This window comes from Drosophila nasuta, chromosome 3, assembly GCF_023558535.2.
Source record: "Drosophila nasuta strain 15112-1781.00 chromosome 3, ASM2355853v1, whole genome shotgun sequence".
Taxonomy (NCBI): domain Eukaryota; kingdom Metazoa; phylum Arthropoda; class Insecta; order Diptera; family Drosophilidae; genus Drosophila; species Drosophila nasuta.
Genome location: NC_083457.1, coordinates 41637502 through 41657234, shown reverse-complemented (window position 1 = coordinate 41657234; position 19733 = coordinate 41637502). Strand labels below are relative to the sequence as shown.

The 19733-nt window shown below is 41.0% G+C and overlaps 2 protein-coding genes across 2 annotated transcripts; both read right to left on the bottom strand.

The window, feature by feature from the left end:
• Nucleotides 1-3897: 3897 nt before the first annotated feature.
• Nucleotides 3898-5348, bottom strand: LOC132792741 (uncharacterized). Its single transcript, XM_060802198.1, has one exon. It carries the CDS (start codon nucleotides 5261-5263, stop codon nucleotides 3986-3988), a length of 1278 nt encoding a protein of 425 aa, XP_060658181.1. The 5' UTR covers nucleotides 5264-5348; the 3' UTR covers nucleotides 3898-3985.
• An 8800-nt stretch (nucleotides 5349-14148) lies between these two features.
• LOC132792288 (cohesin subunit SA-2) lies at nucleotides 14149-18573 on the bottom strand. Its single transcript, XM_060801582.1, has 7 exons — nucleotides 18404-18573; nucleotides 18189-18348; nucleotides 17960-18133; nucleotides 17691-17892; nucleotides 15603-17080; nucleotides 15026-15328; nucleotides 14149-14974 (listed from the first exon to the last, which is right to left on the bottom strand). The coding sequence occupies exons 1-7, from the start codon at nucleotides 18478-18480 to the stop codon at nucleotides 14474-14476; spliced, it is 2895 nt and encodes a 964-aa protein (XP_060657565.1). The 5' UTR covers nucleotides 18481-18573; the 3' UTR covers nucleotides 14149-14473.
• Nucleotides 18574-19733: the final 1160 nt, after the last annotated feature.

Genomic DNA, 19733 nt, shown 5'->3' with positions numbered 1-19733 from the left:
AAATAAAGCGCAGGGACGCGTCAACACTGAAGAATAGATAAAGCAAACAGAGAGATTGGACCAGGCCAACCAAGGGGGAACTCTAAGCTGAGAACTGTGAACTTGAGAGACCAACGAGTGGGCGACACGATGTGAACGACGTCGACGACGACGACGACGGTGAGGTGCCAAGACTAACCAAGACGATGCAGACAATGCACGAAAAACAAACAGAATTGTCATGGGAAATATTTCACGGCATTGCGTACCGCTTCTCCACCTCCTTCTCCTTCTCCACCTTGGCTGCTGTCCATGGCTCCATCGTCGTCTGTTGCTGGCACATTTCAAAACGGTATCACATACACAAAACACTTTTCTTCTTGCCACACACAATATTTATAAGTTAAATGCTTCACTAAACAATAAGCCAAGAGTGAACTGGCCGGGTCGGGCGAGTGGCCGGCGCAAGAGCAACAACAACAACAACAAGAACAAAAACAAGACCGGGCTGAGAGAATCCCTCAGTCCACTTGCAGGCAAAGCAAAGCCAAAGCCAAGTCAAGTCAAGGCGATAATGAAACTGACGGGCGTCAAGCACATCGAACCAGAGACTCCCAGCCTTCTTTTTGGGTTGACAGGTTGTGTTCTTATTCTTGTTCTTGTTGTAGTTGTAGTTCTTTGGTTCTCAGTTCTCAGTTTCTTGGGAAGGTTCTCATCACGGCATCTGCCTCCGCAATGGTTTCTCTGTTTGCCCATTCTGTTATCAACTATTACAATATTTTTGTTTAATTGACAAACAGGTTTATCATTTGACGCTCCAACTGTTTTCCCACAGTCATTTTCGGTCAGGTTAACTATTAAATTGACACCAGACTCTCTTTCCATGCAATGCCAATCTGAAAAGGGAAACTTTGGCACAAATTTGGCAGTTGGATAAGTTGGCAATACATTGAAAACTGATAAGCTTTGAGAATGCTTAATATGCTTTAATTCAAATTTAAAATATTTAAAACTGTTACCAAAACGGGATCTTAGATTGATTGCTTTGGCCACAGTCTCATTTTGGGCAGTTAAATTCAAAACTTAACTACTTGATCACGACTTGGTGACTCCAGAAATGTTTAGCCTAAGTTCCTACCTATTTAATGTCTTCATTCAAACGCTTCAGACAGATTTCATAAACTCGGCAAGTGGAAAATGCTTTAGGGAGATTAAAGAGCTTCTGCTGCTTTGCTGTTTCAGCTTCTGATGCTTCTGTTGTCTGCAGTCTGTAGTCTCTAGTCTGTTTGTGTTTGTTTTGGGCTCTTCCCAGAGCAGCTTCCAACTACTTTGTGGCAGCATTGTGGCGCACCCAATTTCTCACCTGGAGGCACCGCATCATTGAGCCTGACCAAAGAGAGACGGCGACGACGATGGCGACGGCGACGTCTGCCGCGATTGCCGCGTTCGACTCGTTTTAATTTGTTTGTTTACATTTTCCAGGCAAGAGGAAGAGCACGAGCAAGAGTAAGAACGAGCGCTGCTTGGCTTTTCCCAGCATGTCTCTCGGGGGGCACATTTTGTTATTTGGTGGGCAAAATGTTGGAAATGTTTGGAAATAGAAGTGGAAAGGGACGGGGGGGAAAACTTGTGTATGTGTTGTACCGCTTGTGTTTTGGTGTTAACAACTCGACACTTCATTAATTGAAGTTGAAAAAGTGCAGCTATAAAAAAGACTATTAAGTTTCACAGAGCAGCCCACAATGCCCCAACAATAATCAAAGCGAAATCTCTAGGGCATTCTAGAGGCTGAAGTTTTCGTGGCAAGTGGCAAGTGGCAAACTGGATGAGCGGCACTTGCAATCAACTGGCAGCACAGCAGCATCCAGCATCGATCGCATTAGACGCAAATTTGATTGCCTTCTCAAAAGTTCAATGGTTCATCAATTGACTGCTAGAGAGCTTTTTCATATTTTCTATTTTCTTTTTTATTTTTGTGTGTATGTTTACTCGACACGACTCCACACATACTAGTACATAAGTGTGGCATCAGTGAAGCCACTTTGATTCCTGATGCGCGAACATCACAATTAAAGATTTGCCAAGTGAGATGAAAATATTTCATAACTTCGAATATGATTATTAAGTGAAGAGATTAGCTAAAAGGGAATCAATAACAATTGCATCAATGGGAAAACAACTCTTCAACTATTTCTACACTATTTTTTTTTTCGAAATGTATTCGATCTCACTCACATATAAATATTGCAAGACTCGAACGTCGCGAATGCATTGTGTTGGTCATAAAAATAAATCTATATGCAAATGTGCAGTCACAGAACGAACAACAGCAAAGTTCGCGGACTAGAGATACGAGCTGTGACTGCACCTAAAAAACAACAACCTCTGGAGGCTGTGTGCGCTGTGTAGCTGCCAAAAATAGTCTAGGTGACAGTCAAGGACTTGGGACAGGAGTGCAATTGTTGAGGCCATTACCATTACCTTTACATTGGCGCAGAGGCGTCTCCGACGCTTACAAAATGTGACAAGTTGCGGAATTATTTTTCGCAGAAGATGTTCTTTACCTCGCCAGTGTCTGGCTGCGTGCAGATGAGCCGAGATTGATAAGCAGGCGACGACGATGAGGACTACGAACTGCCTCCAGGCTTTAACCCGTGCCTTACTCGCAATGTTAGAATCCCACCAAATCCAGTCTCGCGTTTGCGATGCAACTTCACAGATAATGCGAGCGATTTATGTGGAAGCTTTTGCAAAAACGGAGGGGGAGAAGAGCAAAGAAGAAGTCAGGCAGCAGTTGTTGACAACAGTAGCTGAGGCAGCAATTTAACAGCGATTACAACTGGCAATGGCATTTAAGTGGCCATTGTCAGGTTCGCGATCTGCGACTCCCAGCGACACCCCGATAAGCAGCCGCCTGGCTCCAATTCGCATGTGGGCGATCCTCAGGCAAAGCATTGCCTCCTGCTGTGCTACTCGCATTGAGGTGGCAACTGCGATTCGAATAGTTGAAGGTGTGATCTCAGAGGCAGCTAAAAGTGGCGCTTAACATATAATTGATGATGGTTAGGATGATACTCTGCAAAGGTTGATACTCTAGAAAGCTTGATACTACACAAACAATTGTACTAGAACTTTCAAAAATATTCGCTCACTTAATGAAAACAAAAGCTAGACAACTCCCTAAGGTGAAAAACTTTTTGAACAAGCACCCATTTTTAATAAAAGTAAAACAGTGCGCTATTATTCGCAATATGTACCAAGTTAATAAACTAAAAAATACTTAAATATACTGAAGGTTATATTTGGTATATCGATATACGATTACAAAACAAGAAAGCTACAGTCGAATGTGCTCGACTATTCGGTGTTATTCTCAAAATATACCAAATTAATGTATTACAAAATACTGAAATATATCGAAAACTATGTTTGGTATATGGATATATGATTACAAACTAAGTAAGAAAGCTACAGTCGAGTGTGCTTGACTATTCGGTATTATTCTCTAAATATACCGAAATAATGTATTACAAAATACTGAAATATATCGAAAACTATGTTTGGTATATGGATATATGATTACAAACCAAGAAAGAAAGCTACAGTCGAGTGTGCTCGATTATTCGGTATTATTCTCAACATATACCAAATTAATATACTCAAGAAGTACAAAGATAAACTGAAGGCTTTATTTGGTATATAGATATACTATTACATAACTAAATATTCCATACAGTACAAAATATGCCAGATTGTCAACTAAAACCCGACTGCAGCATCCGCTGTTTTCCATATAAAATTATTTCTTTAATTTTCCCCCTGAATTAAAATTAAATTCAACCAAACACTAAAAGCTTTCAATGTAGTCGAAACTAGTTCAAACCACACTCAAAAGCCGCAACAAAATCAGCTTAACAATTGTTAGTTACAGACTACTTTAAAGCAAGACTTTATTTGAGTGCAAAACTAATCAAATGCTTGAAAGACAAATAGCAAAAGTAGTTTTCTAGCGTTTGCAAGGCTCGGAGGGCGCCTTAGGTGGAAACACAGTCTTTGACAAGTACGTATTTGGATTACGTTGAGCGGCAACATCATCCGCCCACAACTTGTTCAGATACTTTTCCAACTTGTCTACAATATCCAAGCTATCGGCATCAGAGCAAGTGGTAAACGAGGAACTAGTTTCATCCACAATCGAACTGGAGATGGGATCCGAATGGCAAACATTTGAGGATTCACTGGCGCTGTCATGCACACAATCGATGGGACAATGATGATTCTCCCAATCAACCGAAGGCTCCTCGGCATCCTCATAGCTTGTATCGCCATCATCTTCAGTGGCAACTTTCTTCGATGACTTCTGCGGCTGCTGATCCTCCAAGCGATACCACTTGACCTTGTACGAATCCTGACCACACTCGCCATACAACTCGCCCGTTAGCTCATCGATGTTGCACTCACAGATCAGCAGCGGTGAATTGCAGTTGTGGCAACGTGGCAGCTTCAGTTCATGGTTGACAATGGGGCGTGGTCGCTTCACCCTCACACCAGGCATTGCCTTAGGCACTTGGAGGCCGCAGAGAATGCATTCCTTGGGCAGATCAGCGCAATCCGCTAGCTTGAACTTGTCGCGAACCTTTTCTCCCGGCTTCGGATGTCCGGGTATCTCCTTCTTCGAGCAATTGCGGCACGCACAAGTTGGCATCATTAGCGGATTCGAGCGAGCACTCATGCGGTCATATAGACCACGGTAGACCTGATTGATTTGCTTTTCATAGGACTTGTGGGCCCAGAAGAACGCCGTCTTGTAGTTGTCAAAGATCTTGGCCGTCTTGTATGCGGCATGCAACCAGGCGGACTTCTGCTTGTGTATCACCATGGCATCCACAATTGGATTGCTGATCGTCCTATCCGGTTTGCCGTGAAAGAAAGCCTTGAAGGCACGCTTAATGATCGCATAGGTGAGCATCGCCTCAACACTTTCCATTTCACACTTGATGCGCAACGCTTGCAACATGTCATCCCGATGCAGATGTGTATTCTGAGGCGCCGTCGGCGGACAACGTGTCCGGATCTTTTCGTGGTAGACAAAGGCACGCTTGATGATCGATTTGGCATTGCAGGATTTGTTGGTATTGATGCCACAGATGACCATTATCTGTGCCAAACTTTTGGCAATATCTTCAATGTTCTCCTCAAAAATCTGATGCGGATCGAGCTTCTGCTTGCAGTTGCAACAGCAACGCTCCGCTTTAGTGCTGGCAACTTTATGTCCATTGTCCATTTTCAAAAAAAAATATGCGCAAAATGTGTTTACTTGATTTTCACATTCAATTTTGTGTCAACAATTTTGTTATAGAACAAAAGGCAACTACTTTATACGAATACGAGGAGTGAAAACTACATCAATTAAAAGTATTTAATGCCAGTTTTTATCGCATCTGTTCCACTGTGACTCTTGGGCTGGGCTAGTTGGAGACCACCAAGCGGCACCACGGGCAGACCAGAGAACAATCGGCTCGGGCATGGCCTGCAATTATGCTAAATAGATAGCTTTGATAGCTTCATTGGGCAGGGCCATCGGTATAAATAAGAACAAGACAAGTCAAATGGCTCTGTTTGGGATTCTGGGACTGTTGTGTCAGACTAAATTGTTCAAATAAATTAAGTTGTAGCTTTCAAAAAGCAAGAAACGGAAAAAAACCAAAAAATACCCGCGCCGTGACAGACACCAAAGATGCCAGCCAGCCAGCCACAAATGGGTGTGGGGATTGGGGCAAGCAAACAAGTTGTCCGGACATACAGAGAAATGTATGTATATACATATATATATATAGAGATAGCTAGAGATAGATAGATATGTGGATGGATGGATAGATCGGGGCCGTTGCCTCACAGAGGCCGCCGTCGCATTGTCATTTGATAAATTATGATATTTGATCAATTGTTGAACAGTCGGGAACTCGGATGGAGACCTCAACGTCGAAGTCGACGTCTGCTGCCTAATGAAATGGCTTTCTACGTGTGCTATGAGCCCCCTACCCTGCTGCCCCTGCTCCCCTGCTTGTGAAAGACCCGCATCAAGTTGCCGATTGAACTTTTCTTGTATTTACATTGTAATGGCATCTGGCGAGCAAACACATCTCCAAACAGAACACAGCACAGCTCAGCACAGCCAAGTCGAACCCATTCCAAGCAGCCCCATTCATCTGCATAGCATTGAGCACATAATAGAATTGAGACTCGACGTCGACGACGACGACGAAGATGCCTCTTTATTGTGGCTAATAGGCTCTTGTGGCTTTGTTGTTGTGCCGCCGCCGATTGCACACACTCACACATACACATACAAAGCATAGCAAGACAGTTGCATCGTTGTGGACAGCATCGCTTAGGTGCTGCTGCCGCCGCCTTCCCATTGGCATTTCAATATGTGTTTGTGGATGTGGATTAATGAATGGATGACACGCTGGACATGCTTGGTAACGTGTTGCCTTGCTTTGGCTTTGGCTTGGCTTGGCTTTGCCTGTTTACCATTCATATCCATTCATTGTCGGCGCAGTCAACAGGCCTCTAATTATGTGTAAAGGTGTTGTGTGTGTATGTGACTGCTCCACGATCTCTCTACCTCACTCCCTCCCTCACTCACTCCCTACCTGTGTTCTTTTTTGTACAAGGGTTAATTAGTGTTGTGTTCAGGATTCAATGTCGGCTTATATTGATGTTCATCAATCGATGTTGCTCTCATGTTGCCACAGCTACTGTGTCAGCTACTGATTTCAACATTTCTCTTTGATTACAGGCTTCACTTATGACAAATTGTTTTGTTTATAGCACTCTACCTACATCCAATATATATGATATAATTATTAATGTGTAGCCAAGAGTTTGCGATAGAGCAGAGAAAGCAATTCAAGTGTCAATAATTAAATTGACACAGGGCAACTTGTGTGTTCACTTTCATTTGATATCTGTCGAATTCAGCTGCTGTCGTTTTTCTTTTTTTGAGCAAAGTTCAAAGACCCAAATCCACCAACGACGACAGCTGATGCTGAGATGCTGCCACTGCTGTTGTTGTTGTTGTTGTTGTTGTTGTTGTTGTTGTTGTTGTTGTTGTTGTTGTTGTTGTTGCTCCTGTCCTGCGAAGGACCATTTGCACTTTTATTGCCCTCAAAATCGATGCGAGAACGCCTTGAAATGTATAAACAATATGTATAGAAAATGAAAGGAGAAGAACGCGCCAAGTCATCATAAAATGCCAATGTAATGAAATAAATTTAACACAACATTTGTTCTCTCGCACTGAATGGACAGCTCTGTAGCTTCTTCCCTTTACCCCGCCCCTGACAATCTGTCTCTCTTTCGTGTCTGTCACAACAACGTGAGTGGATGAATGAAGCTGCGAGTTGGTGTTGGTGGAAAAGCAACACAAACCCATAACAATCAAAAGGGGCACAAATATTTTCAATAATAAATCTATTTGATGGTCTTCTGCCAGCGGCACATTTATCAGGGCGCATCCCAATTTTATGAGGCGGCAAACGCCTCATGGGACATGAAAACCACTTCGGAAGGATGCGTTGACAGCAGGCCAAGTCGTTAAAAATCACAAAATGACGCTCTACACATGATTAATTGTTCAGGCCCGAATGCCAAGAGGGCTTTTTCCAATGTGCTCTGCTGTCTGCTCAAATAACTCCCCAAAAATAAATAAACTAACGAGAGGAGGAAGGGAGAAACAAGTGAAAGTCAGCTGTTGTCACAAACACTTGTCACTTGCCCCAAGCCAGACATATAACTCCAACATTTTATGCATCTTGTTTCATTCTCTTTTTTGTAGTCGAGCGTGGACATGTCGGTCATTCAGTTTGTAATTAATTTCTGTTCACTTTTTTTTTTGCTTGCCTCTCTGCATCTGTTTCACTTGAACGCACCTACCAAAGAGAGACTGTCACTTGGGGTCAGAGATCTTATGACACCCTCACTTTATCACACATCGCCGTATGCGACACCATCTGTCTGTCGATGTTCTGGTCACTTGTGGTCACTTGCTGCCGCCACAAAAACTAATTGTCCACTTTGTGATCCGTGTCGCTTGATATAAATATCGCATTTAATTGATCTGTCGAAGTGTCGCACGCTTGACCTAAACACTAAAACTGACCTGATCCAACTGAATGAATTACAAAACAAACTCGTAATTTGCAATCCTAATGATCCTCAAAGGTAGACTTAATGAAGCATAGAATTAGAAAGAGATCGCAATTCCTAAAGAGATTCGATATTTAGGAAAATGTGTAGAAAATAAATTACAAATCCCAGACATATTTATACATAAACGAAAACATTACAGTTAGTCAAAAATTAAACTAGAAAATCTAATACAGATTTAGAGACAAAAGGCAATTATACAAACGATTATTTATTCTTTTCCGTCCTAATTGTGCTTTAAGTAAACTAAATTGTCAAGTTTACAAGCAACAATAAATGGATAATTGTACCAAAGCCGCTCTCCATCATTTGATATTTAAAACAAGTAAGAAAGCTACAGTCGAGTGCACTCGACTGTGAGATACCCGCTACCCATTTTGAATAAAAGAAATATATTTTGCGATAATTTTCTCAAAATATACCGAATATACTGCAAAAATACTAAAAATATACCAAATAGTATATTTGGTATATTGATATAGTACCGCATTCAAAATATACCATAGACGGCACAATATACCAGATTGTCATCTAAAGCAACAACCCTAGTAAGTAGACGTGTTTGCCCATACAAAAGTATTTCTTTAATAACTTCGACAATTTTCATCTGATCGCAACCAAATTTTCAGGAATCATAACTACTATAGTTATTATTATATATACCAAAATTCGCAACTCTAACTTTAAAATTACGCTTGGTATTCGATTTTTTTGATTTTCGGGGGCGGAAGTGGGCGTGGCAAAAATTTGAAACAAACTTGATCTGCGTGCAAACATAACAAATGCTGTCGAAAAAAAATTATAGCTCTATCTCTTATAGTCTCTGAGATCTAGGTGTTCATACGGACGGACGGACAGACACACAGACACACAGACACACAGACGGACAGACGGACAGACGGACATGGCTAGATCGTCTCGGCTGTTAACGCTGATCAAGAATATATATACTTTATAGGGTCGGAGATGCCTCCTTCTACCTGTTACATACATTTCCTGCCGGCACAAAGTTATAATACCCTTCTACCCTATGGGTAGCGGGTATAAATATTGAAAAGTATATATGTATATCTAATTTATGAAAACTAATCAAATGCTAAATAAAATTATAGCTTCCTCCAAGAATATCATTAGAAAAATATCGAAATTCTTGAAAGCAAATAAAAAATATAGCAAAATAGACATAAAACAAGAAATGCAAATAAAATATAACAGCAAATTACGTATAGAATTTTCTAAAGAATTAAAAAATAAATAAATGCTAGAAAAAAACAATAAGTAGTAATAATTTATTTTATTTTTATTATTTTAGTTTAGTTATTCACTTTTCAAAATTGCAAAAAAAAAATATATACATATATATTTAAAATTTTTCAATCTATGTAATTCAAAGTAGAAATATTCCATTTATAATTTGTAAAGATACATTTAACAACAAAGACTGCAAAGTCTTGCTCCAAACAATTGTCTTGCGGCATTTGAATAAAGTAAAATATATCCACACTTAAACAACAACAACGTCTCCCTTATTCAATTTGGAAACTAAGCATCTGTAAATAAATCAACACTCGACAAACGTTAAGAGAAACCCCTTTGTAATTGCTTAATTAAATTGCCACTAAAGTTATAATTTGAGCAGAGCCAGCAGCAAGACAGACTGAAAGGGAAATTGAAAGGAATGCAGGGATTTGGAAGAAAGATGGTGCATCTGCTGTTGGGACCCAACACTAAATCAGATTTGCTGACAGGGCTTGACTAATTTTAACCCGGCCTCAATTCCGGGTGCACTTGAGCAACGTTTGTGCAGCTTGCCACGGTGCATATCTGCTCCTTATATCCTTTCAAGTGGATGCTGCGCGTGCGTCCCAAGTGGACGCGTGCTAATGGGGAGCAAAGGTGCAGCAGAAAGGCAATCTCCATGTCAGGGATCAGCGCAACGGATTTGGAAAAACGAAAAACGAAAAAAGGAAAACTCGCGTGTTAATTTATGCCTTGCATGCGTGTCCTTCTGCGCAGTCTCAGCTGCAGTTTGTCTGCCAAAGGACACGACATATGCACACGGCGACATGCCGACACATGACTTTGTTGACACACACACACACACACACACGGGGTCGAGCTGCTGCTCCTGCTGCTGTTGCTTTTAAGGAGTCCTTAGCTGCATCTAAGTGGTATTTATTGGTTTGCCAAGCGGCGGCGACAGTCACGGCTGCCGGAATACATCCTGCCGCTGTGCTCAAGGATTGAATTACGCGATGGCGACACATTTGTAAACAGGCGAGTGATTTACTCGACTCAACTACCGTTGTAGTAGGATACATCCACACACGGCGCGCCTTATTTGCAGTGACATTAGGCACAGCAACAATAACAACTACAACAGCAGTAATAACAACAGGGGCAAACAGATTGTGTCCTTGCCACACGGTTTGCTTTGTTTGTTCGCCTGTCAGTTCGTACATCACTCAGTCAGTCAGTCAGACAGACAGCACGCGGTGTGCAAAGGATCAGCCACCAACTGATTGACAATCTACAAATTTGTGCATTTATCAATGAAAGTTGTCGCTTGTCAAGCAACAACACCGCGACGTCAGGCCAAAAAAGGATCTATTCTGCATAATGCAATTTGATGGATCGAGCGATTCATGTTTTTACACGCAACTACGCACCTCGAACATGCCTGTCACAGGGTGTGTAGACATGTTCAAGATTAATGATTATCCAGTAATTCAATTCAATTACTTTAGTTTAAAAAAGTGTTAAGTTGAAAATAATATGAGAAAATTGACATTCTTCAAAGCATAGATTATTAATTAACTTTTAATAAATACTTAGCTATGGCAAAATAGAATTTAAAATACACACATTGTAATGCATCCCTGGAATACGCCACAATTATTTTCAATCAAAGCACACTTATTACATTGTAGCCCTGGAATGCGCCAACATAATCTATTTCAAAGCACATACCTCGTGATGCAGCCCTGGAATGCGCCAAAAATATTCCTAGAAGCGAGCAACGACTTTCAACAGGTGTGTTGCAAAAAGATGTATAAATAAATATACATAGGTAATATTTTGTATATTATTTTACACGCACTCACATGCGTGAGCAGACATACTCAATATATCACAACACAATCAAAAAAAAACAAGAGCACCGAAAAAAAATACACTTACGAAACTGAGACTCCGCTGACCGCCCGTTGAGCCAACAGCAATAATAAGCAACGCGCGGGTCCGCGGCGATTGACAAACACTACAAAAACACTATTTACACAATTGAAGCGCCAACAGCTTGAACCAATTTTTTTAACACTTTGGAGATTTTGCACAACTCTTGAAACTTAAATGCACAAATTTAATATTATAAAACGAAATTTGCAAACCGCTTTCAACGCGTCGCTACAACCGCTTTTTATTTGCATATTTATCGCAATTAGTGATCATCGAACTATCGATAATCCATTTTTGGCAGTTATAATTTGGCACGGCAAGATATCGATAGTTGCCAATTGCTCAGCTTAATGCAAGCAGATTGCCAACAATCACAGGAATTTACAGTTCGATTGCTTAATAAATTTATTTTGATTGAGCTGGAAGTAGTAAATGTTTATCATTTTTTGCAAACAATGCTATTTTTATTGCCTTTTAAGCTATTTTCTGGGGAGTCAGCAAAGTAACTCGCCATTGTTGGGAATTGGCAACTTGCCAAAAAAAAAATAGTAGTTGGCAACGCCGCACGCGTTTTGCACGCGTTATAAAACGGCAGCAAACGAAATTTCCCTGCATTTTTTAAGCCAAAAAATAACCGAGAGCAATAAATTGTTGTTAATAACAGTTGCAACCTCCCCCACGTTGGCTGCAGGCAACTGGCAATAAATATGCTCAAATGAGTTGACAGTTGGCAGAGCCAAAAAAAAATAAATAAAGAGAACAGCGGAGAAGAAGCAGAGGAAACCCTTCTTAAAGTGAAAACGAAATGTGAACTCCCAAATAGTTGCAGTTGCGCATTGTGTGTAATACAATTTGTGGCCAGAAATTTGATATGAATCAAGTGCCACGTGTCGTTGCAAAATTTCGGTACATTTCGACTGTGTGGAGAAGGGGTAAGGCAACCCTACAGAGTTGCCCCTTCTGCAGGACGACAGATGCGCGTGTGTCAGAAAATGCTGTTACACTTTTGGCTTGAAACTCGGCCAAGAAACTAATCGAGGCGAAGCGAGCAACGTTTATCGCACAAAACGATCGAAAGGGCAGCAGCAAGCCAAGAAGAATAAGAAGACGAAGGCGGAGGCGTGTGTCGGAGGCGGCAACGCATCTTGTTAAACCGCAACCGCAGCCTTGTTGTCGTTGTTGCTGCTGCTGATTCGAATCGCATCGCATCAGCACATCTGTGCCGCTGGCAGTCAGCCAAGTGGCCAACTCTGTTCCCGTTGCCCCGAGAGAGGGCGTGAAATACAATTGTGGCAGGACTCGCTTGCGTCTAGCGGTCTTAAGCCCGTTACGCGAAATTGATGATGAGGGAGCGAGAGAGAGAGAGAAAGACAGAGATCTGGTCTGATCTGTAGATGGGCCAATTTAGATTGCAGATGTTGCCGTGGCTAACGACCTGCTGTCGTTGTGGCTCCCGCAGCTGTGCTGGAAATCTGAACCTCCTTGGAGCTGCTCCTCCATTCACAACCGCTGCATCCACATTTTTGTGGATGGGACGCTGCTCTAGTTTTATGGCCCAGTTTATGACGTCAGGCGGCAGAGAGAAACACTTGAACGTCTTCGTAATGCGACACCCAAGCCGGACACTTGGCATGTGCCAAGGAAATGGACATGGGACATCAATATGGGTTACCTAAAACCAAAAAACAGAAGTGCCACGACGGCGTCCACTTGAATTACTTCCCAAATTGCCAAATGCCGAATATTGCTTGCACCTTGATCCTGCTGTTAATGGGGGTCGAGGGTCGACGAGCGGGTGTTAAAGGACGTGTTAGCTCGTGTGCTTCGTGCACATCCTTTGACAGCCTTTTTTGAGCGAGGTTCATTGCGAGTCAATTTGTCAGCACCCGGCAACGACGACGAGCATTTGAACTGAAATTGAAAATTTCGTTGAATGCAACATGGAAATTCGATACATTTTCGGTCGGAGGCAGCTGCCTCTGCTGCAATCTCCCTCCACCGTGCAACATTTGATTGAATGCAGGGTGACGGCTTCTCTGCTTCTGCTGCTGCTTCGGCAACTGCATCCGCATATTATGCAACCTTTTCACAAAAAGCAGACGTTAGCTTAGCTTTCAGCTGCAAATGGCTGCTGTGGAAATGGCATTGACAATCGTCATACAAAGGTCATAATGCCCTGGAATACCGCAAGGGATGCCTTCGATATCCCATCCTCAGTTTCTGTGTATTTGTGATTCAAAGATAGTTTTGAAAATATTTCTGTAATACGCTTGACACAAGCAGAATTGCAATTCGATTCCTTTCAAGGTTTGAAAATTGAAAGCCCAAAAAGTATTAACAAACTGGTTATGACATCGGTAAGATTGAAAATTGAAAGTTCTGTAGGGTTTATAAATGCAATCACAAATTGCAATATAGCAGAGGGATATGACTAGAAATTTCCGAATTTGTTTTTAAATATCTTTAATATAGAGAGTTTAAAAGCATTTTTTGATGAAATGTCAAATTTTAAATTTAGTCATCTACGAATTGTCAAATGTTTATAGTGAATAAAAATACTCTTCATATATGTGAAATGTTTTTCGAAATAAGCAATAGAAAAAGTATACAAAATATTTCATACCCAAAGTAATAAATTATTCTTATTTTAGAAAATTTTCAAAATTACATTTCTCACCGATTTGTATTGTAATTTTTATTTTTAAATAAAAGTAAAAACATTTATAAATATAACAAATAAGTTAGTATAACATCGAGATTTAAAAAATATAACTATTGCGTTTATTGTGTTTAGAAATGTATAATATTGCAATAAGTATAATTCCATGTGTATAATATGTATTGGTATAATAGTTCGATTTTGGATGCTTTAATGCAGCTGAAAGGAATTGAAAGAACCAAATTTGTATAAAGATAATGAAAAACTATTGCCAAATAGCGAACAAATAATAGAATTGTAATTATTGCTTCTGATATTGAATATCACAGTTTGTTAAACAGAACCGAACTTCGAGTGCTGTTTAATAGACTAGATGGAAGTTGTTAATTGTCTCAAATTATATCATTCATTGCATAACAATTGGAAATGTAACCAAATTTCCAAATATTAACGACGACTGCCAACTCTGAGGGAAATCTCCAGAGAGTTGCGATAGGAAAACAACGGTTGCCATTCATCCGAACGACTTGGCAACGGAGCTTGCTCAATGAATTTCATGGACTCCAACACATCGCGAATGTCCTGATCGAGCAATTGTGGCACAAACTGTTGCACGACACTCAGATACAATAGATCCTTGGGAGCAGCCGATGGATCGTCGGGAGTTATTTCTACAGCAAATCTGATCCCAGCACGATGTAAAATGGCCACACCTGAACGCACTTCCAGTGGCTTAATGTAGAACAACTCGGCCAACAATTTGGCCAGTTTTAGCAGCTTGTTGAAATCCGGTGAAGCAGCAGCTTGAAATGCATTCGGATAGTTGGTCCTGATGCGTCTGTAGACCAGCAGACAGGTGTGCATCACAGTCATGCCAAAGTTCGTCGGGTTCATGGACAGACTGCGCTCCATGGTGGCACGCATAATGTCCCCAAAAACGGGATGATACTAAAAAAAAGAGTTGAGTCCTAGATTTTTGATCTACATTCCCCGACTCACCTGTTCGTAGTATTGATAGACAACGCAGGCGCGCATCATGGGCATCACATTGTGGAAGACCAGCTTCAGATAGCTGACCAGCACACGCCGCTTGCTCTGCAGCACATCAAACTGATGCGGTTCGAGCAACTCGACAACAGATCCCTCAACAGACCCATCAAAGACATAACGCTCTAAGAAAGCCTCCAATTGTTCGTGATCGGTGCGCTTGGATTTGTATTCCAAGGCCTGAATGGATCCATTGCTGCTCTTGCGCAAATGATCCGCAAATAACACAAACAGATCGCAGAGGTAAACAAAGGCCTAGAGAAGGAAGTTTGTATAGAATTAAAAATATGAATGTATAGTATTAAAGTATGCTGTGTAGATAATATACAAGAATAATCTCCTAAACTTACCTCACCTAGTTGAGAGTTTATATAGTATGAAAAGTATATATAGTATTAAAGTATGTATGTATAATATACTATATAGTAATAAATAAAAATCTCAACTAAACTTATGTCACTTACATAGACGAGAAAGTTTATATAGTATCATATGTATAATAATAAAGAATAATCTCTGCTAAACTTACATCACAGGCCACATCAGTAAATAATGATTCTGCTTTGATGATCGCAAAGTTGATACTGAAGAATTTCTTCAAACGATTGCTTAGCATGTAGCACTCATCAGCAACATCCTGGTTCTGATTGGCCAAGTCCTGCACTCGCTTCAGATCCCAAGAGAGCGCCACATAAACGATGGACAAATAGTGCGTCAATGCTTCAGTTGGTGGCGAAGCAACGCTGGAATTCGCAGACGCCTGCTGCAGAATGGCCAACAAATTGTCGCTTAGCTGCCACTTGTCCAGATCGAAGCAGGCATAGAATGCCGAAAGCAGACGCAGCGTCATCAGCAGACGTTTAGTAGAACTCTCCGATATATAAGCCAGCCAAGCGTTGGCTGCAATCTTGTAGTTGGTCACCACATTGTTGAGCAGCGTCTCAAGGAAATCACACGGCACCAGCTGCTGTTCGTTGAGACGCTCCAGCGTCTTGGCCCCCATCTGCAGCACCAGCAGCTGCTCCTGTTCGAACAGCAAGTCCTTGAACTGCTCCAGCATATCCGTCAACTGTAAATGCCCCAACGACATATACTGCGGCAACTCGAACAGATTGCGCAGATCCTGACTGCAGTTGCGATACTTGTGCAGCAGTGTCGCTAAGTGCGGCAAGATGATAGTGCCTGCCTGATCCTTGGCATATGGATGCAGTTGACGCACCAATTCGCCCGTGTATCGACCCACGGGTATCTCGCCAGTCACCGCCTGCTTCACAGCATGTTTGAGTATATCGATGAGCACCGTAGACTGGCGAGCACTCAACGTCTCGTCGTCCAGCAGCATGGACACCATGCTCTGCCAAGCCAACACCACGTTGATGTGACCATAGAAAGCATCAACGAGATAAGCAGTGTGATCGTGTTGTTGAAACTCCAGAAATACCTCGATCAGCACCAGAATGCGCTCCTTGTCCGACGAGGCGTGTTTGTAGCGGAGTGCCACCAATTCGGCTGCCGCTTGTGCCACACCCCGATGGGAGGCAAAGATGAGCTGCTCGAGCACGTGTTGCATGGACACGTCCAGTATGTGTGGCACCACGCGATAATAGGTGATCAGCAGGCGCACTGACATCTGAGCTAACTCACTCTCGCTGCTCAGACAAAGTCCCAGCAGCGTGACACGATGGTTGATGCCCTGCTCCAGGCAAAAGGCTTGCAGCTTTGGATTGTGAAAGAGTTGGAGCAGCGCTTTGAGGCTTGCTTCACACACCTTGGGGCAGCTGTCCTTCAGCGCATCATAGATGTGTTGCAAGTGCTGCAAGTCCACAAAACAGTGCGGATACATTCGCAACCAGCTGCCGCACTCGGCAATGCACAGATGACGAATGTCATCCACCACGTCGCTGGAACGTGGCAAAAACACATTGGCGAACATTTGCAGCCAAATCTCTTTAAGCTGCGGCTGCTCCCAGGTCACCAGACTATTTAGTATGGTCATCATCTTGAGAGCTGAGCAATACAAACAAATGAGAAAGCTAAAGTCGAGTCTGCTCGACTGTCAGATACCCGCTATCCATTTTGAATAGGAGTAGAGCAGTGCAGTATTGTTCTTGGAATATACATATGTATAAAATTCATATACCATATATACCGAGGGCAACATTTGGTATATTAATAACGTACTACATTTAAAATGTGCCATAGAACGCAAAATATACTAAATTGTCAACCAAACCAAATAAGATCCTATTGCTGAAGGCTTCTTTTACCATACAAACGTATTTCTTGAATAAATTATACATTTTTATCTGATCGCATCCAAATTTTCAGGAATTATTATTGTATGCACCAAAAATGTTTTTCGATTTCAGGGGCGAAAGTGGGCGTAACGAAATTTGAAGTAAACTTGATCTGTGTGCAAACATAACAAGTGCTGTCAAAAAAAAATTAAATCTCTATCTCTTATAGTCTCTGAGATCTAGGTGTTAATACAGACGGACAGACTGACGGACGGACTTGGCTCTACAATTTTCGACTAGAGATGCCTCCTTCTGCTTGTTTCTCCCCTATGAGTAGCGTGTATAAAAACAAATACTACTTAAGAATAATAAAAACTTACCTATCAAAGTGCTGGTGTGGCGAAAGGGACGCACCTTAGAATCGGAGCAGACCATGAGAAAGCCGGCAAAGGACTTTAGAAAGCATTTATCGGTAATGATCGAAGTTGTCTGCAGCATGCTCAACAATTGCTGCACAAAATTGCGAATCTCCTCTACATAAATATCCGCCGATTTCATAATCAAAGGATAAGCGAGGCTTTTCTAAAGATCAAATATTATAGATTAAGTATACGTAGATATGCTAGAAAGATATTGTTCCTTAACGTACATTGCCAAAGTGCGCTGTAGCCATAATCAGAATGTCCATATTATCGAAGGGGAACTTTAGATTGCTGGGCAATAGGTATTGACTGCCGCTGGCTTCCAGGACAAACTGCAACAGCTGAATCAAAGCCGCCTTAGCATCTGAGCTATAAAGTTTAATCCAGCTCTCGCAAATGTGCTAAAGATAATCTCTTATAATTTGGAAAATTTCTCAATTTGCTTAAATTTTTCACCTTGGTCTTCAATTTCTTATTGCGCACACGCTTCAGCAAAGTATTATCACGTGGATTGTTGGGACTGCTGTATGGGAAGTTTCTAGGTTGTGGAGAACACAACTCCATATCGTCTTCATCATCATCTAAAGTTTCTTCATTTTCCTTATTCTCATCGCAACTATTAAAATTTTAGTCACTTCAAAATTAATGTCGTAAACTTTCCATTCGGTTACCTGGAACGTGAAAGCAATTCAGCTAACTCCATCTCTTCAACTTCATTCAATTCGGCTTCTTTACTATTTGAGCTCATTTTATTAAATTCGCAAATAAACTATTTTTAAAAGAAAATGTTTGAAACTCAGTCTCCTGATTTTTTTTTTTTTGTGAAAGTTTAAAAGAAAAAGACTCGAGTCATTCTAAAGAAGTCAGGGAAAATTTGACGTTGATCAACACTACGAAGGGTTGCATTTACAGCGCTGCCAATCTATGCCAAATAACGCTTATCCAGGGATGCGTAATCAAGATGAAAGCATCTAATAAGCTTTAATATATTTTTAATTAATGTATCAAGTAAATGAATTACATACTAAACTAGTAAGAGTTACATTAAAAATCGTAAATCGTAATCGTATTCAGCCTTTTTTGTCTTATTCACTTTTATATACTCAATTCAACGGCAATATTTGGCACTTTTCGGTAGAAGTTGGTCTCTTTTTTTTTAACAAAAATCTAACCATCGACTAAAAATCTAACGAACCCCGCTCTTGGATAAACGCTAATTTCATACGTAATAATATAGTAACAATTTTAAATCATTTGGTAATTTTTTCCATCTAGAAAATATAGTATTCATATTTATATATCATACGAAACACCGCCTACCTAAAATATATTTGATATATGTATCTACATATTTAATATATCTTAAAAAACTGCAAAAATTAAATAAAATCTTCGTTTGCCACATTTAAAATTGTTTTAATTATAACTGACACTCTACAAAAAATGTTAAGCCTAACAAAAAACAGAGAAAAAATCAATGTATTTTCTTTTTTAAAGGCTACTACCCTTAACCCTTGTCCACGAATGAGAGTTTCCACTATAATTAGTTATACCAATTACAACTAACTTTAATCATTTTATATCCATTAGTATAACCGATCTGCGGCAAAACCTTGTTCCTTGAAATTCAATTGTTGACCTATTAGACAAATAGCTAGATTTCAAGTGTAGACGATAGTTTCCCACCGTTGTGGCAAACCGACATGGTAAACAAGCTGGCGTGGACGTGATCGGTGTTGCGGTGTTGATAGTTCAATCCAGAGGCCAATTACGTGGTCAGTGCCATTCCCACAGGTCGTCGAAGAAGTATTTCGAAAACTCAAAAAATCTGAAATCCGGAGTCAGGTAGCTTGCACACGGACGGAGAAGAATAACAAACAATTAGGCAGGTCGCTGCCTCCGCGCTGTGCTCCCACAATGATACACAAACAAAGCGCAAATTGGGCAGCCACTTGTCGGTAAGAGAGAGAGAGAGTGTGTGAGAGGGAGTGAGATCTGAGA